This window comes from Sminthopsis crassicaudata, chromosome 4 (assembly GCF_048593235.1).
Source record: "Sminthopsis crassicaudata isolate SCR6 chromosome 4, ASM4859323v1, whole genome shotgun sequence".
Lineage (NCBI taxonomy): Eukaryota > Metazoa > Chordata > Mammalia > Dasyuromorphia > Dasyuridae > Sminthopsis > Sminthopsis crassicaudata.
This window is the reverse complement of record NC_133620.1, coordinates 123790261-123816587: the sequence shown is the minus strand read 5'-3', so window position 1 is coordinate 123816587 and position 26327 is coordinate 123790261. Positions and strand designations below refer to the sequence as shown.

Sequence of the window (26327 nt, the reverse complement as noted above, 5' to 3'; positions counted from 1 at the left end):
TTTTATAGCAGTTAGGGTTACAGTTAAGTACTCCGGCTTTTTAGGCAGGACTGCTGTTGAAGGCCTACCTGCACTCTCACCACTTACTCAGTGGAAAACTGATACACCAGTGTGGGTAGAACAGTGGCCCTTAGGTAGTGATAAAATTCAGGCCTTAGTATAGTGCAAGAGCAACTTGACCAAGGACACTTACAGTCTTAAGTCCTTGGAATATTCCCCTGTATTTGTTGTAGAAAAGAAATCTGGAAAATGGTGGATGTTAACTGATCTAAGAAAAGTAAATGAACAGATGGAAACTATGGAAACTCTGCAGCCTGGACTTCCATCTCCTACTCAATTGCCTAGAGAATGGCCTCTTTGGGTTATAGACATTAAGGATTGTTTCTAATCTATATCTCTAGATAAAGAGGAGATGAAAAGATTTGCCTTTTCAGTGCCCAGCGTTAACTTAGCTGAGCCTTATAAAAGATAAAAATGGACAGTTTTGCCACAGGGAATGAAAAATAGCCCTACTATGTGTCAAATGTATATAGCTGCTACTCTTACTCCAGTAAGAAAAGCATTTCCAAAAGTAATGTTATTACATTACATGGATGATATATTGGGATGTGCACCTGAGGAGCAACTGTTAGAAGTATGTCTACAAAAGACCATAGAAAAACTACAAATTGCACATAGCTCCAGAAAAAATAGATATGCTCCTTTTCAATATTTAGGATATGAAGTATACCCTAAGGTGCTTATACAAAAACTTTTCTTAAGAACAGAGAAACTAAGCACCTTAAATGACTTTCAGAAATTGATAGGAGATATCCAATGGATGCATCCAGTGTTAGGCTTAACCACCAATCAATTACAACCATTATATGACATTTTAAGGGGAGACTGTTTTAAACTCACCACACAAGCTTACAAAAGAAACTCAAGAGGGTTTGAGAGAAGTTGAACTGGCTTTATCTAATGTGCTTGAAAGAGTCACTCAAAAACTCTTGGAAATAATCAGTTTTTGCAACAAAAGAGGCACCCACAGCAGTCCTTCATCAAGGAGACAGTGTGATAAAGTGGGTGAACCTCTCAACACAACCAGAACAAAGCCTTACTCCTTACCCAGTGCTTGTGGCTAGAATTTTATTAAAGGCCATTAAACAAGCAGTACAATTATCTGGGATAAGACCTGACAAGATTTACACATTCTACTATGAGGTGAACCAAATCAGTTCCATTTGTTCAATAATGAATAGAACCAATTACACCCAGCGAAAGAACTCTGGGAAATGAGTGTGAACCCACTACATACCATTTCCAACCCCTCTGTTTTTTGTCAGCTTGCATTTTTGATTTTCTTCTCAGGTTAATTTTATTTCAAAATCCGATTCTTCTTGCGCAGCAAAATAACTATGGATATGTATACATATATTGTATTTAACATATACTTTAACATATTTAACATGTATGGTCTACTTGCCATCTGAGGGAGGGAGCAGGGGGAAGAAGGGAAAAAGTTGGAACAGAAGGTTTTGCAAGGGTCAATGCTGGAAAAATACCCATGCATATATTTTGTAAATAAGAAGCTATAATAATAATAAGAAAAATCAAATTAAATAAATTAAAAAAAAAAAAGACATACACATTCTCTACCAATGCACAAATTAATGTATGCTGTGAAATCATCCCAGAGTGGCAAATTTTGTTGGCCACAGCTCCAAATTTTACACACAGGTCTCCATTAAAGATAACTCAGCTATTACATAATTGGCAATGGATTTTTGTAGAAAAGGTTTCTAAGGTTCCTCTTAAAGGATCAATTATCTTTACAGATGCATCCAAACATTACATTTGTACTTTCATGATTAAACTATAAAGAGAGTAGTCAGAACTCAGCAGAATGAATTGTATGTAATCATGCTAGCTCTTATTTATTATCCAGGAGATATAAATATAATATCTGATTTAGCCTATTTATTAGGTGTGGTACAAAGAATTGCCAGAGCCTAAATAAAATTTGCAGCTTCTAATGTTTATCAGCTTTTTAAGGAACTTCAAGAGCAAGTGAGAAAGCATCCAGCTAAGTTTTATGTCCTGCATGTCCACTCTCATAGTGGACTTCCAGGTCCTATTTTTGATGGAAATTCAAAGGCAGATAGCCTTTTAACAATGTTATCCAGTACTCCTTTATTTCAGGAAGCTCAGGAATCTCATTCTAAATATTAGGCTGCTTGATACATTTACAATTTGGGATAACAAAAAAGGAAGCTAGGAGTATAGTAAAAAGCTGGACAGCTTGCCTTCCTTTCCATGTCCTATGCTGCCTCCAGGGAAGAACCCTGGTGGTTTGAGACCCAGTGAAATCTGGCAAATGGATGTGACTCATTATAAATCTTTTGGTTGTCTGTCTTTTATCCATGTTGTGGTAGACACCTTTTCAGGATTCACTTTTACAATACCCGCAGCAAAAGAGAGAGCCCAAGTAGTCACTGAATTCCTTGTATAAGCTTTTGCAATCATGGGTGTGCCACAAGCAATAAAAACAGACAATGGACCTGCATATACTTTTAAACATTTTGCACACTTTTGTGCCCACTATCAGATTTTACACACCACTGGCATACCTTTTTTTTTTTTTTTTTTTTTTTTTGCATGAAATATTTTTTTAAATTTTATTTAGAATTTTTTCCCCACAGTATATATGCATGAGTAATTTTTTTAAATAATATTATCCCTTGTATTCATTTTTCCAAATTATCCCCCCCCTACTCCCTCCCCCCGATGACAGGCAATCCCATACATTTTACATGTGTTACAATATAACCCAGATACAATATATGTGTGTAAATACCATTTTCTTATTGCACATTAAGTATTAGATTCCGAAGGTATAAGTAACCTGGGTAGATAGACAGTAGGGCTAACAATTTACATTCACTTCCCAGTGTTCCTTTTCTGGGTGTAGTTATTTCTGTCCATCATTGATTAACTGGAAGTGAGTTGGATCTTTATGTTGAAGATATCCACTTCCATCAGAATACATCTTCATACAACATTGAAGTGTACAGCGATCTTCTGGTTTTGTTCATTTCACTCAGCATCAGTTGATGTAAGTCTCTCCAAGCTTCTCTGTATTCCTCCTGCTGGTCATTTCTTACAGAGCAAAAATATTCCATAACCTTCATATACCATAATTTACCCAAGCATTCTCCAATTGATGGACATCCATTCATCTTCCAGTTTCTAGCTACTACAAAAAGAGCTGACTGGCATACCTTTTAATCCTCAAGGTCAAGTAATAGTAGAGAAGAGAAAGAGACATTAAGACGCTCCTCCAAAAACAAAAGGGGGAGCCACAGGTAACCCTAGAGAACTTCTAAATTTAGCTCTCTATACCATTAGTTTTAAAATTTTTGATAAAGATGCACTGATTCCAGCAGACAGGTTTTATAACTCGCTGGAAGGCCAGTGTCCAGTGCGAGCAGCTCCACTATCTTTAGATAATTGCCAGGTCATGTGGAGAGATCCAGAAAGTGGTGAATGGAAGGAACCAGATAGATTAACTGCTTGAGGGAGAGGGTTTGCTTGTATCTCCACAGATGGAGAACAAATCAGATGGATGCCAATAAGCACCTGGAAACAGAAAGAAGAGAAAAACCTTGAAACAAAGGAGAGGATTAAGAAACATCTGACACTTTAATAACATGGCTGATAATGAAACTATTACAGAACTTCAAAACCCACAGGAATCAATTGGATTTCCTAAGATGAAAAATTGTTGCTAAGACTTCAGAACCAGCAAGAATCATTGAATTCCCTGGGATGAAAAATTGTTGATACAGGAGTTCAAAATCTGTAGGAATCATGGGATTCTCTGACACATGATGAGATGACTGAAGGATTTCAAAATTTGCAGGAATCATTGGATTCCCTACACACATGAAGTAATGGACAATAGATTCCTTTTGGACTATTTCTAGGATTTATGGACATATATAATTCCTCATGTTGATTCAAGTTATTTGTTACATCACTACTAGCCTGTGTGGCAGGCTCTCCTTCATTTCTCCACTGAAACCAAGACTCTGGAAGACCTTTAAGAAAGCTAACTGGGCCCCAGGAAAAAAAGACGCGACTTTGAAGGAGATAATAAAGGATTTGGACTTTAACTTTACTCTTGTGGTAATTACTGAACTGAAACGAAGGCTGCCCCAAGACCCCCAGAAAACTGAACCCACCAAGAACATTGAAGTGTTTTGAACCTCCTTTTAACTCTTTGTTAGAGTAGGTCTCTGTTTCCAGGGTGGAGATTGCACTGACCCAGGTTTCAGAGGGTTTGTGCGGCTGTTTTTAGAGATCCTTCTAGGAATCTGACCACAAGCCCTCTTTTCCGCCTTGGAGGAGTGAGATGTATTCCTCCCCCCATTGTAGCTGTAAGATCTAGTATGCTAAAACCACAGAGTCCTGCTTTGCTGAAACTGGGGTCACTATGGTTGGGACCAGGGCTGTGCTGGTAATGACCTTCTCAGGGACTGCACACCAGTCTCCTACCCAGTTGCTACAGACCCTGTCCACTGACTTTTCGAGTCTTCCCTGGTATCCTTGACCTGAGAGATCCAGAAGCCTCCCCTGCAGCTGATTTCAGAGGTCCTACTTCTCTGGGATCCAGGCAAGGGTTCAGGGACCTGTGTTGGAGCTGGGCCAGGGCTAGGGGCTATGCTGGAATGGCCTGTGCTGTGATGGTGCTCTGGGCTCCTACCTTGGTTCCACAGACCTTTTCTGCTGATCCTCCAGGTCCTCTTTGACATCTTTGGGCTGAGAAGTCTGGAAGCCATCAGGACTGCTTCAGAGGTTGGTCTGGGGCTGGGACCAGGGCTGTGCACTGGACTGGCCTGCATCAGGACCACAGGCTAGACTCCTATCCTGGTGTATGTATCAAACCTTTTCTGCTGACTTTCTAAGTTGCCTTTGTCTGAAAAATGTTCTAGTCCATTTTTTGGGTGTTCTGATTTGTTTAGAGTCATAATTTAAAGGAATTTGGAGTGTTTTGGGGGAGAGGTTGGGTGAGTTGCTACCTTCACTCCACCAACTGGGCTCCGCCTCCTAAGACTCACAATCTAATGCTGCCCCAGAGGCTTATTGTGTGATCTTGGCCAAGTCATTTAAACTTGCTGTCTCAGTTTTCCTTATCTGTAAGATAGGGATAATAATAAAATCATGACTGAGGGAAGAGTACAGAAACAGCTAATGTTCATCTTTTCCCCACAGAGATAATGGAAATCTTCCTACCTTTTTTACTTTTGGGTTTTGGTTTTCTCATCTATAAAATTAAGGAGCTTAAATGTAGATGGCATCTGTGTTCAGCCATTCAAATCATTCATCCTATGATTAGAAAGGTAACACAAATATAATAGTAATGATTATATTGATCTGGCTTTTAGTGTCAGGAAGAAATAGGTTTTGGTGTATGTACTTGAGGGGTAGAAATTGAGGAGCAATGGCTGTCATAATTTTAACCTTTTCAGTGCTTCTGACAACTCTCATTAAGATTTTTTTTTGTCCTTGATAAAATTTCTCACCCAGTACAATTATACATCTAATCATCAAAAAAAAATTCTCCAACTTGAAGAGGCTAAGAATGCACTAGAGTAGGTGTGGCAATTCTAGGAGTGCTTATCAAAGTGTGAGAAGTTAAGATAGAGAAAAGGTACTAGAAATACCCTCCCCCCCCCAAAAAAAAAGAAGTCTGTGACCTTGTTTCTAATCTGATAAATCAAACATTGAGACTCAAACACAGAAGAGGAAAAAATGAATAAAAGCATTTTTAAAATACAGTAAGACATTAAGTGTTTACTATGAAAGAAAAATGAACCAAAAATCTTCTCCCCAGAGATCATAGAATAAGAAATTCCAGAAGTTTCCAAAGAGTACAAATTTTTTAAAAGATTTAGACTTATTAAAAATATTACTACTTATAAAAAGAAACAAGTTAATGAGAATATTGTTATGTTTTCATTTTGTTTTCCTGAATGAAAAGTCACTGAAATGTTTTCCTGACAAGTTATTTAATTTATGCTCTGGTAACAAGTGAATTCTATGTAATATTCAAACTTTCTGAATTTTGCCATTGTGGTATTCCTAAAAGACAGATGTGACACTTTTTTTTTTTTTTTTTTTTTTACTATGATGTTCCAAAATGTCCAATATTATCTTATTTATTAAAAAATTATTTGTGTCATTAAAGCCCTTTATAATCATTTTCAGTCTACCATTCTGGTATACTCATGCATTATTCCCCTTTGAACACTGTATTCTAGCCAGATTGGTTTGCTAGTCAGTCCTTATCCATAGTTCCATTTCCCATATCCATATCTTTGTACAAACTATAATCCTGTATTTGAAATATAGTCAGTTATCACCTTTTAATTCTAAGGTTTCAAAGCCCAGCTCAAGTGCTACTTTTATAGAAGGCCTTTTCCGATTCCACCCCTCATCTTTTAATTATACCTATTATTCCCCTATTCTTTTTTAGTAGTTAGTTTTATATTGTTTTCACCTGTACCTTGGCAATCTGTTTCAAAACTTGTCAAATTCCCTACTTAATGCATTTTGACAAGGAAAAAAAAAATGCTTCCGCCCTGGACTCTGGCTCAGCACTTGTACTTTGTTGATGCCTTGTTTGAGCAGTAGGGATGTGAGGTTGATCAGGTGTTCTGCCCTGCTGCTATAACCTCAGCTGTGGGTTGCTATCCTAGTGAAGGCTGCAGTGATCTGGAATGTCAGATTGGTACCCATGATGAAATTGTTGTGGGCAGTTTCTTCAGGACTGTGCAACTGCATGTATAGTCAGTCTTCTGTGTCCTTAGATAGTACTGGAATAGCTGGCCTGTTCAGTAGAAGTAGTAGCTGCGAGGCAGAGGTGGAGGATCTAGGATTCCTCACAGTTTAAGCCTTGTAGCCCAATGTGTAGAGGGCACCACAGCTTCTCTGCATAATCAAGCTTGCTCAGTTCTCTCCTCCACCTTCCCGAAAGCTTGGATGTGGGTAGAATATAAAGGTCAGGTTTCTCCCTAGAAAGTGAGTAGGGTCAAGAAGGGAACATCTTTTTTTTTTTTTTTTTTTAAATTAATAATTTTTTATTATATATATATTTTTTATAATATTATCCCTTGTATTCATTTTTCCAAATTATCCCCCCCTCCCTCTATTCCCTCCCCCCGATGACAGGCAATCCCATACATTTTACATGTGTTACAATATAGTCTAGGTACAATACATGTGTGTGAATATCATTTTCTTGTTGCACAATAAACATTAGATTCCGAAGGTACATGCAACCTGGGCAGACAGATATTAGTGCTAACAATTTACATTCACTTCCCAGTGTTTCTTCTCTGGGTGTAGCTACCTCTGTCCATCATTGATCAACTGGAAGTGAGTTGGTTTTCCTTTATGTTGAAGATTTCCACTTCCATCAGAATACATCCTCATACAGTATTGTTGTTGAAGTGTACAGTGATCTTCTGGTTCTGCTCATTTCACTCACCATCAGTTGATTTAAGTCTCTCCAGGCCTCTCTGTATTCCTCCTGCTGGTCATTTCTTACAGAGCAATAATATTCCATAACCTTCATATACCATAATTTACCCAACCATTCTCCAACTGATGGACATCCATTCATCTTCCAGTTTCTAGCTACTACTAAAAGAGCTGCCACAAACATTTTGGCACATATATGTCTCTTTCCACTCTTTAGTATTTCTTTGGGATATAAGCCCAGTAGTAGCGCTGCTGGGTCAAAGGGTATGCACAGTTTGATAACTTTTTGGGCATAATTCCAGATTGCTCTCCAGAATGGCTGGATTCTTTCGCAACTCCACCAGCAATGTATTAGTGTCCCAGTTTCCCCACATCCCCTCCAACATTCATCATTATTTGTTCCTGTCATCTTAGCCAATCTGACAGGTGTGTAGTGGTATCTCAGAGTGGTCTTAATTTGCATTTCTCTGATCAGTAGTGATTTGGAACACTCTTTCATGTGAGTGGATATAGTTTCAATTTCTTCCTCTGAGAATTGTCTGTTCATATCCTTTGACCATTTATCAATTGGAGAATGGTTCGGTTTCTTATAAATTAGGGTCAGTTCTCTATATATTTTGGAAATGAGACCTTTGTCAGAACCTTTGTTTTTAAAAATATTTTCCCAATTTGTTACTTCCCAAGAAGGGAACATCTACTGGGCTGACTTGTTTCTCTGCAGCTGTAAGCCCCACTTGCCCTCTTGGGTAATTGGGTAGGAAGGAATGGTTGGGCTATGGATTGAAGATGTATACTCCTTTTGAGAAAAATGGCCTTCTGGAAACAATTCATGATACATACTGAAGTATCACTGTACTCTTTTGTGTCCATATTATTTCCCCATAGCAAATGTAAGTTTCTTAAGGACAAGGACTGTTTCCTTTTTGTCTTTATATCTTTAGTGCATATCACAAAATGGAAATTTAATAAATGTTTGTTGAGTCTTGTGTAAGATGATAAAACGATGTTAAAGCTTTTTTTTGGTACTATTAGAAAGTAGAATGAGAGGAATAGTACTGTTAGAAAGTGGAATGAGAGAAATATTTGCATTCAAATATCAAGATTGCCTCTTTAGTTTTAAATATACTAAAACTATTCAAAATACAACTTTTAATTGTTTTTATTTTCATAATATGTGTGAAATGTTTTAAATGATATATTTCTATTTAGGGAGGACTGGATCTTTCCGATATACATTCACCACCAAAATCTCCAGAAGGAAAGATGGTAGGCTGTCATACAGTACCAAGTAAGGTAAGTTATTTATAAATTGCCAAATTGAAAGTATTTCTGGGATTAAGAAATTACACAAAACTACTTTTGATTTTTCATTTTTGTGGAAATTATGTTAGATACAACTGTTCTATAGTTGGCTTAAAAACTTTTTTTTTTTTTTATCAGATATGAATGTATCATGTCTTTCTGTGATTTGTCAATAGTGCTTTAAATTCTGTTTTGTGAATGTGATTTTGTTGTGATGGCTATAATTAGATTTAAGTACTTGTATATTTTCACCTGTTGTGGTTTATGGTGCTATTTTTTTTTTTTTTTTTCACTTTAAGTTGAAAGGAAATTTACAGGGCTTTTATCTTAAAGAGTCCACTTGGGAATAAGCGTCTGACTTTAGAATATAATTATATTAAGTGCTGATAGGTTGGGTTTTTTTCAGCTTTCAGTAAAGAGAGATGCTCAGATTTGGAGCTAAAAACAAAATTTGATTTGTTATTTTATTGAGGCTGACTTTGTATTTTGCTTTTAAACTCATCGGTTGTCTCTGTCTTCTGATTATGTTCTCCTGTATTTTATATGTTGTATTTAAAAAGTAAGCTCAGGAAGGCTAGGTGATTTGTACAAGGTCTCATAGTTAGCGTAAGAAGCTGAATTTTAACCCAGAACCCAGCTTCCAGTGTTTCTTGTGCTACACCCTATGGGAATAAGACAGGTTAAAAATTTTTTTTGCTAATAGAAGGGAAAAATTAAGATGAACACTAAAGTTTAATTTGGGACATATATTAGGGTTATGGATGCTTGACTTGATTCTTCATAATAATTAGGTTTTGGCTATAGTAAAGGAATGTAATATTAAAATCTATGATAATTTCTATCTGCTTTGTGTATATTTCATTATTTTCTTTTCACTTTTTTTTATCAGAATTATTCTCAATGAGAAAATCAAATTGAATTCAGGATGAGTCACTAAACATGTTACATCAATCGGATGAAAGTAGTCTTTGCTGGCCTAATTATGCATAGAATTTTTGGAGGGAGGAAAACATTCTTTGTGGTGACTTGTTACTTCAGTGATTTTTTTGTTTGTTTTATTTTGTTTTATTTTGAATGCAACTTTTGAAAGTTTACATCTAAACAAAAAAAAATCACTATTTTATTTGTAGTTCTTTATATCAGTGAGACAGGAATGAGCAGGATGAGAGATTCTCTGTGTTAAGATTTCTGATCTATTAGACCTTCCTTTAAACTTAATTTTTTATATTAATCAAAATATTTATAGTAGATTATCATGGAAGTGGAACACAAGTTCAATTTAATAAATGTTAAAATGATTTAAAACATGACTTTTAATTTTAGAAAAAAAATTATGTCCTAGAATCAAGTGTTTTCAATATAGAATCAGTTTTCTTCTATGTAGAAATAATTAGTTTAGACTTGGTAGAGAGAATACCCATACAAATGGGGTAACAAAACTATTGAAGTATCTCTGTTCTTAAATTTATATGGATATTTTATTTTAGAGAACCAGAATCCTAAGTAAAAATTTCCCTTTTACTTTTGAATACTTAAAGGGTCTGTGATATCACCTGTATAGGTAATCCTTTCTCAAATGTAGATTACAATAATCCTTCTGCAGTTTAATAGATGATCTTTAACAGTTGCTCTGTTCTCAAAAGCCAATATCTTGTGTCAGTCTAAAGAACTTCTCCACATTTGTTTAGACTGGTCTTTGATAGACATACAGTTAGTCTATCACTGGGCCAATTTTTTTGGAAGCCTGTTCAGTTCAAGTGAGACTTGTCAAAGTTCATGCCTTTGAGACTCATGGTCATCTGTATAACGCAAATGAGGAATCTGAGGACTTTGTAAAAATATAGTCTTTCAACTTTCCAAACTTATCGTATCACTAAAATGAAATGTTCTTTTTTTTTTTTTTTAATCTTTGTTTTTTGAACATTAAAGAAGTAAAGGAAGTTATAATTTGTATTTTTAATATGTCTGAAAGATACTTTTATAGAAATAAAGTTGTCACAGCTCAATTATAGATAAACCTGTAAGCTAAATTCCAAAGAATCTTTTATTTTTCCCTTCCTCTTTTTTGTTTTTCAAAAAGAGATAATTCTTCTGATTTAGCCTTTAATGGGATATAGGGCCATATAAGTACACATTACAAATCTGAAAGTTCTTTGGTAAACCTAGAACTCCCCTAATGGCTAAGGGATTTAACCATAAGCTCAAGTCCACCCTTATTCCAATTAGTTCTGGCTTGTTTTTGGCAATGTTGGTTTGCGATCTCTTTTTAAACTTTTTTCTGTCTGTTCTCCCAATGTTAAGGCTATTCAGATAATCAGATAGCTCTGAAACTACATGGGTATAATAGTCTTGCTATAGACAGACTCCTTGAACCAAATTAGGTGAAGTTCCAGTAATTAAAAGGATAATGACTATCCAGCTTAGTTTTTGGATTGCTCAGGAGAAGTATGGCTGTTTCTGTATCATTACCTATTAAAATTATATTATCCACATCTGGCTAAGCTACTAATGAAAAACAATTGCTAAGAATATTATTTATGCCAAGAGTAAACAGGGAGACAAGCAGTTACTCTTTAAGTAGAGATTTTTCTATTTATTGAGAAATTTCCATTAATCTTAGATAAAATGGCTTATGAGGAATCCATTATTTCTGATATTATACATAGAAAGATATATATTTTGTGGTAAAAGATGTCATTTTATTCTCATGCTCAGATACCAAGGTATAAAGGACAAGGTAAAAAGAAGAGAAGCGGGGAGAAGGCTGGTGAAAAGGTAAAATGCATGAGAGCAAAAAGGCCGGCAAGTGCTTTTAGATCCAGTAGGGAAAAGCAACCTATGCTGAAGAGTCCTAGTAGTGGGTTCACATTGTAATCACAATGTGATAAATGTGATTGAGTGTAAACACAAATTTTTGGTTTTTTTGGAAACATTGCAGTCATTCATTTGCAATTATAGAACCTAAGAACACATATAATGTTTTGTATAAAACAAAATGAGTTCTAGTTGGCATAATTATTTTAAAGTTCAGTATCTATTAAACTATAAATGTCCGTCCCTGGTTTTTAGGTTTTTATTAGGTAAATAAGATTTAGAATTTTTCTTGTTTTATATTCATTTAAAATATTTATTTTTATAATATTTATATTTATGTACATATGTACATATATAAACATATACTTTATGTACACATAAATATACATATATGTCTACATAAACATTTTTTTTTTCCATTCAAGAACTTACTGTTTAGTTGCAATAATTTAAAATTTAATTTTATATAGTGTCCTTATCACAGATCTCATGTTATTTACTCATAAGATTTCTAATTAGTAAACTAGTGGATAGCTTGTAATTGGAGATGAGATGAGGGAATGAGTAACTTAATTGCTATATTCTGATCCTTTAAATCATATATATTATCTGCCTTTTTTAAATTTAAAAATTGTGAGTCTAAAAAGGAACAGGATAAATAGATTTTTAAAATTATTTAAAATGTATACATTTATTTCTTTTTGCAAAATGCATCATTTTCTGTACTATTCTCTTATTGATTCTAAATATTTTTATACTGATTTACAAACTAAGCTAATACTTTCCAGGATCAAAAGTCTTTTAGTTAATATGGAGAAAAGGAAATAACTTCTTGAATCAGTTGACAGATGTAAGCTAGAGAATACTAAGAGGTGAATTTCATGTCCCTATATTAAAAACAACTAAACCTCTAAAACCTTTTTTGGAAATGTATTTTATGAACCTAATCTTAAGAAGCATGTTAAGGTTATGACTGCTTTTGGATAATATGGATAGGAGACCTAAACAGGAACTCACACTTGATTTTTGTCAAATTAACCAGCATAATGTTGAGCATGGTAAACTGTGTAGTAGTTTAGTGCTTTTGTCTGTTATTTGATTTTTTCCATTTTTAAATATTAATTAGCTACCTTAGCACCTGAATTCCATTTTCATAGACATGTTACTTCTGCTGTAACCACACTTAGTACCTAGTGTTGTCTGTCTTTAGAACCATAGTTTATATCTTATACCTGTTACTAGTAAGTATCTTAACTGCTGCTTTTTGAAGATACAACTCTGTGTCCCTGAGTTTACTATAGGAAAGAAGAAATGCAACAAAAAGCTGAAAAAATAGAACCCTTTTCAGAAATATAGTCTGCTTTATTAACTATTTAAAATTTAAAACAAACTTGTTCTAACCCATCTTTCCATTTTATTGTATATTGAGTTAATCACATAACTGAAATTATTCTTTCCAAAATTACTAATGATCTTTCAAAAAATAAAATTTTATTGATATTTTTTTATATTTCCTACATTATCCATAATGCTATTCCCTCCTAGAAAATCATGTCTTGTAATAAAGAATTTTTTTAAAGGATTGAAAAAATAAGTTTTATCAAAAGTATTGAAAAAGTCATCATGTTTAGACATGTTTCATCTACAACTATACTTCTCCAGAAATGTAGGAGGCAGTGCCTTTTTATCTCTTGGGTCCAATATTGATCATTGTAACTTTTGATCTATTGCCTTGTGCTTTTTGTTAACTTTCTTCACTTAAATATTCTGTATTAAACATGTTAATTATTCCTTTTGTTTTTGTTGAAATTTGCTACCTTTCAGTCATATTTTTCTCACCTATTGAGTTTTTTATTACTGCTTCGAGAACTATAACTTGTGACATTCTTAATTTCTTCTCAGTAATTTATTTCTCTTTGAATGATGGGGATTTATTCTTCAAGTTATGTTTTATTGCTTTATTTTCCTTAGTCTTGTAATATTTAAGAGATCTTTATGATTTCTTTGCAGATTTTGTACTAATTCTTCTAGTTTTTACATCTCTTAATTTATTTGCTTATTCTCTGGATTTTTTTTTGAGTTTTCTTCTTTTTGAAAACGCTGCAGCCTTTCCCATCATTCAAATTCTAACTCCTTTTATTTTAGTGAAGCTCACCAAAGCCAGGCTGGAAAGCAAGGTCGACTTCTCCTGCTTAGGGGATTTTGTCATTCATTGTCCTAATCCTTTACCCTAAGTAATATTTGGGGGGATATAAGATTGGCTCCAGGTAGATTTCAGGTTCCTTTCCTTCAGGTCTGGTGCAATAGTGCACTTGCCACATTTTATAAGTTTGAGAGAGAGGAGGAAAGGTCTTAAGGGTATTTTGAATAATTTCTGCAGTCTTTGGGGTAGAATATCCTTTAGGAGATATTGCAGACAGAACAACTTATTAACTTCTCACCGTCATACTGTTTGCTTGTTATAGGCTGAGGGGAAGGGAGGAGACCAGATGTGTAATATAATCTTTGTAGCAGGAGAGGATTCAGATATGGCAGGAGTATCTTCCACTATGAACTTTAGGTTTTAGGTTCTGCTGAAAGTGTGAAGCCTGGGTATCAGGGGAATTGAGTGATTTTTTTTTTTTTTTTTTTTTTTTAAGGATTAGTTTTCTCTGATATTCCTAAAGGGGTGTGTGTGTGTGTGTGTGTGTGTGTGTGTGTGTGTGTGTGTGTGTGTGTGTGTGTGTGTGTGTATGTGTATTCTGCAGTATTGTTCTACCTTTGCTGCTCTTTTGGGTTGCTTTCTTACTTAATTTTTTGTTTGTTTGTTGTGAAAGTTAGTGGCTTTGATCCCCACAATCAGTGATTTCTTAATTGCCAAATCTAATGGCCTTTTTTCTTAGTCTTTATGAACCTCAAAAGCTTTGGGCTACTTTTTTTTCTTTGGATTTTTGTAATGCTCTTTACCCCTGATTCTCTTCCTCCCTGCCTGATTCTCATTTTTTGGTATCACATGTCCTGCTTTCAAACTGTTGGTTTATTCTAAGGCTCTGTCCTGGGCCTCTTCTCTCTCTTTGCTCTCTTCCTTGTTTTTTGTGGGTTCAGTTATCTTCATACAGATGATACCTAGATCTATATAATGTTTTTGGTCTCAGTCTCTCTCTCTCTCTCTCTCTCTCTTTTTTTTTTTTTTTTTTTTTTTTTTTTTAAATCTCCTGAGCTTCATGTAGTGCCAGGAACATAGTAGACATTTCATAAATTTTTATTGATTATAACCATTGTAAGGGATGATTTTAAGGATAAATTGAAGACAGTAATGAATGGGAATGAAGAAAATGTAAAAGCTGGAAGGCTAGCAAAGATACCTGAGAAAATACTCTTGTGTTCACTTTTGGAAACAATTCATTTCAAACCAGAATTTTACAAATATTAATTGTATGTGTTGGTGAGTAATAACAGATGGTACTTTACAGAACTATTTACTGTAGATTCTTTGATGTAACAAACAAGGACCCATTTTCTTGCTTTTTTTGGTAGGGAACCTTTTGGGGTTTTATATTTACATCTTCTTGATGTAGGACTGAGTTTTTGGAGTATTGTAGTGGTAGGTACAATTCAGTGAGAAAATTGAGTTTGTTGATACTTTGAACTTATTGAAGGACCTTAACTTCTAATTAAAATATTTTGAAAAATGCACATTACTTTTTAAAAACCATAGAGATTTTTTTTGGGGGGAGTAAATTCTTCTATGGCACCCTAATATTCTAAAAAATGTTAATACAGCAGAACTATTGATTCATATCAGTCCCCCCCCCCTTTTAAAAAAATTTTAAGTGGTTTTTAAAAATCTGTCATTGTTACTTGTTTTGGTATTTAGAGCAAGATTTTTCCTGAGAGTGGTGGTGTTTTTTTCCTCTTTTATAGTGGATTTTCACATTAATTTTTTTTTCAGTTATACTATTTTTTTAAGTACTTTTTGGTTATGACTTTCAAAGAATTAAATCTTAAGCCAAGAGTAGTTTACCTCATGAGGATTAAAAACTAGAATATCTTTCTTTATATAAGATGGTCAAAAAGTTGATTTTTTTTTTTTTTTTTTTTTTTTTTTTGCTCTGAGAAAATCGAAAAAGATGTCTGTCATGCATTTGATGTCTTTCATCTGAAACTTCTCTTATAGTGCAGTTTAAGAAACTAAGTTAGAAAACTTGGTTTACCCAGTTTTGAGCTAATTCTAAATCTAGCTGCAGTAATATAATTTCCTATTGGAAAATGAGATGCATATCAGTGCTTATGGCAGCTAAAAATGTTGGTAAAAATTCACTATTAGAAAATGAGTTATATTTATTTGTGTAAATGTTTATACATCCTGGAGTAGTGATGAAATACTTTTTACTGTGAGTTGATAATCAGAATAAGGTTATTTTGGGTCTTATCTGAGGGAGTTTATTTACTAACACAGGTACCTATTTTTGTTATTTTGCCTAAAGCCTAGTGTTAGGTTCTTATATATGTAATAACCAATTATTGATTAAACTCTAACCCTGTAATAAAATAATATATACTGAAATGTCACTTCGAGTCTTTATTTCCAAACAATTAGGAATCTATCCCTTCCTTCTTTCCCTCCCCAAAGGGAAAAATTTTTTTTCACTGCTTTGATGAGAATAAATGACAAATAACCAAATGTCCACTTATTTTAAAAAGCATTTTCTAGGGAATATTATACAGTCACTAAGGCAATATAGATCTAGCTTAATTGTTTTATACTTTATGTCAGTACCATTATTTTCTTGTATTTCCAGAATGTGAGTTTTTTTTTTTTTCATTGTTGATATTCTTTCCGCTTACAATTCATTCCACAACTTAATGGATAATGGTCATAAATCTGTCTTTTGGGAGGCCTGTGATTGAAGCTTTTCAAAATATCTTGGTTCTGTCAGTTTGTGTTCTGTTGGCATAAATAGCCTTCAAGAAATCATCATGTTACATTGCTTTTAAGATTGTAAAGGGGAGATTTGCTATTATTGTGAATTGATGAGCCTTATACACTATAGAATCCTAAAATCTATCAAATGTCAGCATCATTTAAAATATATTTAGTATATTTTTATTTTGTGCATTGCATTTAAATTCTTTAAAAGATTGGCAATCTTTGGTATATGAAGAATGTGAATAAAGTAGATTCATAAGTTAAAAGTGAAAGAGATCTGAGGGTGAATACTTGTACTGTAATTGATTTTTTTTTTAATACCATAAGTTATTGATTCAAATGAGTGATAATTATTTCAAATTAAAGCAGTTATCTTGGCAAGAATGCATTCATTCCATTGGGAAGACATTCTTCTTAATATTTTTTATAACTCATGGATTGCCTTTTGAACTCTATGGCATAATCTTTTGAATATATTATCATTGGACACAAATTTTCATTCTTTGGAGATGAATTTTAGTTTTTGGAAATAATCTAAAATTATTGATTAGTCAACGTTTGTGAGTAGTTGAGGGGGATAGTTCCATTTTTGTTTAGATACTGGGTATCACATTAAGGTATTGAGAGCTTTTTGTTCGTAAACCTTTAAAAACCTTTAAATTTGTCTTAAAGGCAATCCTAAAAATATTTTTTTTAAAACAAACTTCACTGGAATACATATAATCCTTATTAACATGATAGCAGTGTTTTATGCTATATTTTACCATACTAGTCTTTTAAGAATTAAGATCCTGAAGCACCTTAATGAGAGTGATAGGTGTAAGCACATTACAATATGTTGCCAATGAAGAATAATATAGGAAGAACTGTAAAGAATAAGTTGACCAGTTGGGAAGAGTAAGAGCTAACTCATAATAATAATAACATCCTTTGTTTTCTCTTGAAGCTTGGAGCTTTTTTGGAGGATTTAGAGGAAGGTGTGGACAAGAGTCATGAAAGGGTTACAATTAGCATCATTGGGAGAGAGTGTGCCCTTCCTCTGGCCTGCATCTTCACCTCAGTGAACACCATATGATTATATCATCACCACTCTACATGTTCAACCTCTGCCACCCAGAATTCTGAAATTTCTCTCCATATGATCATAGTCTCATTTCCTTGCATCATCGTTCTGTCCTCACATTCTTTCTTTTAAGATTATGCTATGGTTAGTTAAGATGTGGATGTTCTCCTTGCCAGTACCAATTCTCTTTCTTGTGTCTTAGATCTCATCCTACACCATCTCCTTTGGGAGCTTTCATCTTTGCTCATCACTGCCATTTTTCTGATCTTGATACATACTTTTTATTCATTGACTCCTTCCCTGATAACTTCCAAACTCCCAGTTCTCCAGTCTTTAAAAAAAAAAAAAAAATTAGACTTGATTCTACTGCCCCCTCAAATTAATCACTTTTTTTTTTTTTGTAAAATAATATAATAAATAATATAGAGTTTAGCTGATATTTAGCTTGGATGAAACTGAAATTCATTTAAGAGAACTTTTTTTTTTTTTTGGCTGAGGTAATTGAGATTAAGTGATTTGCCCCAGGGTCCCACAGCTAGGAAGTGTGAAGTGTCTGAGGCCAGATTTGAGCTCAGGTTCTCCTGACCTCAGGGCTGATGTTCTATCCACTGTGCCATCTAGCTGCCTCCATTTAAGAGAACTTTAATGGAACTGCATTGTAGGAGTATTTTATCTTAGATGGATAAATGTTTTTTATGAATTTAGTTAATTGTTAATAAATATATATCACCAAAAGCTAACAGGCAGCTAGAAAAAACTGTTTACATATCTTTATGACCTATTCATTTAACCCTTTATAGTCTGACTGCTGAGCTTACTAGTGGACCTAAATGGTTTTCTGTAAAGACTATGTCTAAATACTGGGTGTTTCTATATTCCTTTCTTAGTCCCCTCATTTTTTATCTCTTCAGTATATGGTATTAATCTCTTCCTGGGTATTCTCTTCTCCCCTGGATTTTCTTAACATTACTCTCAATCAACAAAATTATATTAAGTACCCATTATGTGCTGGATATTCTGCTAGGAATTGAAGATAGTCGGATAGAAAGTGAGATTATTCCTTTTGGCATGGAGTTTATATTCTAATGGGCCAGAGAACACATGTATAAATCCATACAACATAAGTATAAAATGAATAAATTATACACAAGGTAGTTAAATGAAGGGTAATTTGAAAGGGATGGGCAATATCATATTTGGGGAAATCTGAAATGGTGTCTTCATGAAGAAACTAATCTTCCTTAAATGAAGAGATAGACTGAAGAGAAGTAAAGACAAGTTTTTCAGTTATGATTTTATTGGTTCCCACTATCTGTTCTGCTCAAGACATTCCCCAAGTCTATAATTATTTAGGCTTCATTTTCCTAAACTCCAGGCCTGCATTAGCAATTGCCTGCTAGATATATTTCTTGGGTGCTCTCAAGGATTTTAGACTCATTATGTTCATAATGGAACTCTAAAACCCATTCATCTTTTTAACTTAATTGTATTGATGGTGGGTATTACCATCCTTCCATTCATTCTAGTTTGTTATCCTTAATCTTATTTTTGTATCTTACTTTTTTGGAAGTTTTATGAAGCTTATGGAACCTTTCTCAGTATGTTTTTAAATTCACAAATTAAATCAGAAATAAGCATTTATGTAGTGCCTATTACATGTTAGTCACTGTATTTAAAAACTTTTACTAACATCTCATTAGATTTTCATGACAACCCTCCTATTAATAATCATTTTACAGTGAGGAAACTGAAGCAAACAGAAGTTGAGTAATTTGCTCAGGGTCAGATCACTAGTAAATATGTCTGAGGGGAGATTTGAATGACCTTAGGTCTTCCTGACTTTAGGCTCAGTGCTTTATCTATTTGGAACACTCACTACTTAGGTTGGGATTTGGTTGTTTTTTTTGTTTTTGTTTTTGTTTTTGTTTTTTTTGGTAAAACTAAGATTATATTAAAATATAGGTGACTTCCCTTCCCTATACACGGCTCTTAAAAATCAATATATAGGGTCCACATTAAGAATTTCTTGTCCTTTATTTACTCTTCTTAACTCCATATCTAATCACTTTCCAGGTCTTAAAATTGTGTCCATAACATGTTTAATTTTCTCTGGTCACTAACTTAGTTCAGCATTTGCTCTTAATTGGTTTCTCTTATCTCTCTTTTCTCCAGTCTGTCCTCCCTAAATACAACTAACAGACTAATATTCATACTAAAGAACAATTTTGACAATGTCACTTCTTCATTTGCCACCAGGATGTCAGATAAATTCTCCTTTTTGATCCTTGAATCCTTCATTATCTGTCTCTTTTAAACCTATCTTTTAAGACATTTAGCTTTATTCCTATTTATATATCCTGTTTCAACCAGAGTGGTGTATTTTCTCTCTCACACACATCAATCTCTTGTCTTTCTGCATTTGCATAAAGTGTCCTCCATATGATTAGAATGCCCTTCATCCTCTCCTTCACCTTTGAAATCCTTACCTTCAAAGCTCAGTTATAGACTACATTATATGAAGCCTTTCTTGATCCCTTTAGTCTTTAGTACCTTTTACATCCTCAGTACTTTGTAATTGCCTTGCACTTCACTTTTAAGTAAATTTATATATTGTGTATATGTGTACATACACATACATATATACATATATGGATATTATTTACTCTGTGTATGTTTTCTAGTGTTCTTTTCACTCTACCAATATACTTGTTGAATTGAGTGAATGAACTGCATGTGATCAATCCAAGTATTGAGGTATCACCATGGTTCCTTTGAAATGTACTCTACAGGGGGCAGCTAGGTGGCGCAGTAGAGCACCAGCCTTGAATGCAGGAGGACCCGAGTTCAAATGTGGTCTCAGACACACTTCCTAGCTGTGTGACCCTGGGCAAGTCACTTAACCCCAGCCTCCGGAAGGGTGTGTGTGTGTGTGGGGGGGAATGTACTCCACACATTTTGGTATATTAAGTTGTGTATGCATGTTTTTAACCACTTATTTTTTTTTTGGTAATGGAACTTGGTATAACTTTGTCTGGAGTGTTGATATAACTGCAATAAATATTTATTACATTAATGTTAAATAATATTCATTTTTGAGGAATTACTTTTTTTTCAGCTCAAGAGAATGCTGTTTAATAAAATATTATTCCAGTAAAGTAAATCATATAGTTATAATCTGAGTTTATGCATCACAGAATGGGAAATATTGTCTTTTCATGTGGAAAAAATTGAAAATCTTGAAGGATGCTATTAGAAATATCTCATATGTGTATTTAAATACAAAATAAGTTATTTTTGTTTTATTATTAAACTACTTTTTATCCCATTACTGAAATACTCCCAATGCTATAAGCCCCTTTCCTCTAAAATAAAGGAAAACACTTCTATTTGCTAATAAGTATTAACTTTACATCTCGTCTCTTCTCTTTGGCATAGATTTTAATGAAAGAAATTTGAGAAAGACATTGGATTTTAATTACTTAAATGATTTATTATTGTTTTCACTATTTACATCAATTTTGCTTTTTTTCTCTATTGCTGTGGGATCTGCTGTTTCCAATAGTCTACCATCTTATTCATATTCAGTTGCATTCTTTTTTTTTAAGACTAATGTTCTTTGCAGTTTAAATTTTACAGAGATTTCAAGTTTAATTTTAAACGTTCACTTTCAAATTTATAAGAAAATTGTCTTACATATCCAACTCTTATAAAAGTTATTGAGGAGTCATACTCTTTTAGTAAATAAGCATGCTATTAAAAATAGCAATTTGACATAAATTTCTCTACAGAAAGGTGGAAATACTTATTTTTTTTCAATATCAGCTTTATATTAAAACAAAGTTACTAAACTAGCTTTAATTTTTTAAAAAACATTTTATGATGGAAAAATAACCTTTCATTTGGGTTATCCCTATTGTATCTTTTATTCTATCTATTTTTTTACATAAATCAATAATTCTATGAGTTCTTTCTATGTAAAAGTCCTGACATTTCAGAGTATAAATTCGCTTACCACTAGTAATTTGTAATCTACTGTAATCTACACATTTGATGCAAAAATATAGATACATGTCCTTTTTATTTTGTTGTCTTAACAGTACTGTATAATGAAAAAATTATCTTATATGTCATATGAAGTATCTTCAAACTGGCATAAATCTTAGAAAGTTTGTAAAAAATCTTAAAAATTATTTAGTCCAGCTCCTCCCTTTTATAGATAATTGACTTTAGTGACATAATAATTTAAATATTGTGTAAAGTCAAAAACAGTTAATGGCAGAAAGAGAACTGCCAGTTTACTGGTTAGTTTTTTGTTTGTTTGTTTTTGTTTTTTTTACCATGCTGATCTATTGCTTTCTCTAGACTGGAAGAACGAAAGGACATAAATGAATATTATCCATGACTAGTACGATTAAGACTTTGTAATTAAGGCTTTAATAATAATTGAAAACACACTTAATAGCATTAGTACTATATTTTATCAGTTTACTGATGCTTTGTGCAAGACATAAAGTTATCCTGCTAGGATATTGGTAAGCATGGAAAGAATGCTCAGATAACTGGGAAAGGAAAAACCTACTTTAAAGGCTTCATTAAGTTAATTAACTCTCTTCCCCTCTAGTTTTAATTAGTTGGTAGAAGAAATGGAGTTCCTTTCTCCCTAATGATATCTCATATAAGTATCCCAAAAGTTTTAGCACAGTTTCAAGTTGAGTTTGAAACTGCACTAAAACTTTTGGAGTTTAGATATTGGATGAAAACCACTATTTTTGCTTATAAAGAATTCTTTCACTGAAAAAACTTCCTTTTTCTGTATTATTGATAACATCTTATTTTTTATTAATAGAACTAAAAATTATTTAGAAAGTTTTTAGATGAAGTCATAGAATATAAATATGTATGTATATATGTGTATATACATTTATGTGTGTTGGTATTATATATAACAAACATAATTGTTCATATATGACATATATATGTGTTGGGTTTATATATGTTAAAAAAAGAAAAAACTAAATTGATGAACTTTTTTACCTGCTATTATTTTCAGCAAATCTTGAAAGCATTGAGAAAAATCTTTTTGTCCTATATTATAAGCAGTCCTATCTAGAAGCAAAGATAGATAAAAAGTTAGATATATATTCATAAATCTTAACTGAATATAAAATATCTGAATATGCTGGATTTTGCCCAAGAGGAAGATACATGTGAATACTTTTCCCCCTCCCCCTTCTTTTTTAGAAGATCATTGATGCAAATCAGAGTGATACAAGTATCTCTTCATCAGAAATAAAGACCAAAAGCCTTCATCTTTTAGCCAGTGAAACAAAACTTGGTTCTTCCTTAAATAATAGAGCTTTGGATGGCAAAGATAAAACTGGTCGATGTTCCCATGAAGATGACATGGATGGGGATTCCTTCTTTGATGATCCCATTCCTAAGCCAGAAAAAAGTTATGGTTGGTGAGTGAATCTTTGTTATTCATTATAATGTTTCTAGATGATTTCAAAGTATGTCTTCTAAATATTTGGCTTTATATTTAAGGAAATTCCTTAATTATTTTTAGGTTTGTAGACTATACTATAAATTTTAGAAAATAACTTTAATAGAGAAAAAATGTCTACATATACAAATGAAATTTTTACATTAATATCAGACCAAAAATATACTTTGCTCTTTAACATAATTTCTGATTTTTCATATGTTCCTTAACACTCATTTACTCTTTCACTCTTATTCGTTATAGATGAATATATCCCTCTGGCATCTGAACAGACTGATGTATAATATTAATCCTTTTAAGATTATTATTGACAAAGCACCCTTCCCATATCTGTTTTGGTACTATTATTTTAGCCATTACTTAATCATGCCTTTTTTTTACATTTTAAATTGGTTTTGAAGGCCAATGTCAAAATTTTCAGACCTTAGTCCCTTAAGATCAGAAGCTGGCAACCAGCATGTGTGATTAAAGATTGTTTAATATTTTCACATATTTATACACCTTGAGATTATTCAGAGGAATGGGTGACATAGTGTCATCACTCTGTTAGTTCCTAACTGAAGAAAATGGATAAAGGGGATGCTATCCTTCCAGTTTTCATATAAGTATTACCAAAAATTTTGTTTGAATGAAAATGTCATCTTTCTGATGTTAACAGTAAGCAATAAAATAACTATTCTTTATTGGCCATGAGAAATAAGGGCCCTACATTCTATCATGTGCCTTTTTTTTTTTCCCCAGATGACTTACTCCTCCCCCCAAAAGTATTCTTTATTTTCTAATTATGTGTATAGATAGTTTTCAGCATTCATTTTTGTAAAGCTTCCTTTGTTATGTCATACTTTTCATAGGTTGTATTGGTATGGCACATTTTTGTTTTAACATATAAGAAATAATGGATTAAAGTGTGTATGTGTATCTTGAATTATTTTTTGTGTCTATTTGGAGCATGATGACAACCACTTGAGCATTTTATTAATGTAAAGAAATGTTTTCCTTTTTTTACTTAATATTTGGCTTTTAGGTAAGTGTAAAGATTATATTGCAGCCAGAAGGCAAGTCACATGTTTTTCACTAATCTTTTTTTCTAGTACAAGACTATAGGAAAAGCTATGTAGTTTTTTTTAGTTAAGATAGTGATACTGAGAAGCAAAACAGTTCTAAGAAAACAAAATTCTGATGAATTAGAGAACAATATACCCCTTTTATCATGTTTAAATAATTCTTCAGTATCTTTTTTTTTTTTTAGTTTTTCAGACAGTATTATTCACTTTATTCTGTTAGCTCTTTGTCAGTTGCTACACTTATTCATGTGTAAATCTTTTTCTCCTGGCTGCCATTTCTTAATATGGGGTGAAAAAGGGCTTCTGATAAAAACAGTGACACTGAAGATGACTTAGAAGATTTGTTTGATATAACAGATGTCAAACAAAACTCTAAAAAGAGGTGAGGAGGTCATTTCTTATTAAATATCTTGGTGTGTGGCTTTGTGATTGTTTCTTTTTTTCCTTATAGAAAAAAAGCTTTTGAATATGTGATTTGCATAGTAAAGTTTCTGTATTTTCTCTATATAGACATGATTTGAGTAGCTTAGATTATAAATGGTAAAAGAATATGTTTGTAAGCTTTTTTTTTTTTTTTTTTGTTTTTGTTTTGTTTTGTTTTCTCATTAGGAAAAGTGAATCAAGCAAGCAAGCAGGAAGCCTTGCGTCACTTTCTGATGCACCACCATTAAAAAGTGGACATAGCTCCCTGACTGGAACACGTTTGCTTAAAGAATCTGAAAGTAAGTACTCCCACAGTTATAATGTGACTTTAATTTGATTTGACAACGGAAAGAGTGCTAAATTTAGAGTCAAAAGCTGGGTTTGCATGCTGCTTCTGGCATTGTATCCACGATCAAGTAAACTATACTGTGAATATCAGTTTCCTTATTTGTAATACCAGGATGAAAACATTGTCATTGCTTGCCTCACTGGGATCTTGTAAGATCAAACAAAATGATAGTGATAAGGTTGTTTAAAAACTAAAAATGCTATAGATTGTTGTTGTTATTTGGAGCTACTCTGATTTTTTTTTTTAATATTTTTTTTTTTTCTATTGGGATTGAGCCCTTGTTAGGTTTAGATTTTCAATGTTTCAGAGTTTCTGAAGTTTATTTAATTCTAGTTAATAATCTCTATAGGAAGATTATGAATAGTTAACATTTATATGGTGTAAGGTTTGTGAAGCATTTTACAAATATTATCTCATTTGACCTTCACAACACCCTGGGAGAAGCTATTTTTATTTATTATTTTATAGATGAGGACTCTGAGGCAGACAAAAAATTGTTATATTCATAACTACTATGTGGGTCTTCCAGGAGCTTAGATTTGAAGGTAGATGATTGTAATATATTGTTCATGCACAAGTGATAGTTATTTTAAAAAAAGACCTACATGTGTTAAGATTTATTCTCCATATAAAACAAAGAATAGAATTAAAGAATGAACTCTGATTTTAATGGTTTGGGGACCTCTTGGATGAGGAAACATTCTTTTGTCAATGTCATTTGGTACAGAGCTAGATTAAAATGTAATTGGGAAATGTTTAAGAGAAAAAAATAGAAATACAGTGCAACATCAGTAATGTTCATTTGTATTTTTCTAAATTACTACATATACTTCAAATCTGTTTCTCTTTGAATTTGCCACTGCTGGCGTAGAGTACTGAGGAATTTGGTGACACCCAGGTTACATAATTAGTTGGTGTCAGAGGGGAGACTTGAATCCTGGTCTTTCTAGGTATTGGGTTAGCTTTATTTCCACTACACCATATTTTCTCAAGAGGGAGGGAAAATCAAATATATCATTAAAGCTTACATTATAAGTAAACTATTACAGTGTTTCCTCACTTCCAGTTTGTTACTCAACTGTGAACCTAGTATGCACACTATTATGGTTCTAAGGCATGCTCCATCATTAAGCCATCTACTGATAGTCCCACACACATACTCACCAAACCACACCCTAAACACATGCCAGTCTCATTCTTTTTCCATCCTCATTATCATAGTTTACTGGTTGGAAGTAGTCTAGATAGGAAGTACACACTAAGAGTAGATTGTTTAGAGTGGGTCATTGAAGGCCAGTGGCAAAAGGTAAACACTTTCATGAAGAAAGTATATATTAGTGAGCAAATATAGAAAAAGAAAACCAGATTTAGGAAAG

At 33.1% G+C, this 26327-nt stretch overlaps 1 protein-coding gene across 3 annotated transcripts in view; it reads left to right on the top strand.

Moving 5' to 3' along the window:
* The window catches only part of CEP43 (centrosomal protein 43), a 58546-nt gene that overhangs the window by 24705 nt on the left and 7514 nt on the right, over positions 1-26327 (top strand). The window contains exons 6-9 of one of the 3 annotated variants that reach the window (XM_074309341.1): positions 8734-8817; positions 11542-11601; positions 22854-23074; positions 24789-24901. In XM_074309341.1, coding sequence (XP_074165442.1) covers positions 8734-8817; positions 11542-11601; positions 22854-23074; positions 24789-24901 — 478 coding nt within the window. The remainder of the gene's footprint in view (positions 1-8733; positions 8818-11541; positions 11602-22853; positions 23075-24788; positions 24902-26327) is intronic. The other 2 variants (XM_074309340.1, XM_074309339.1) reach the window with 2 other exon arrangements.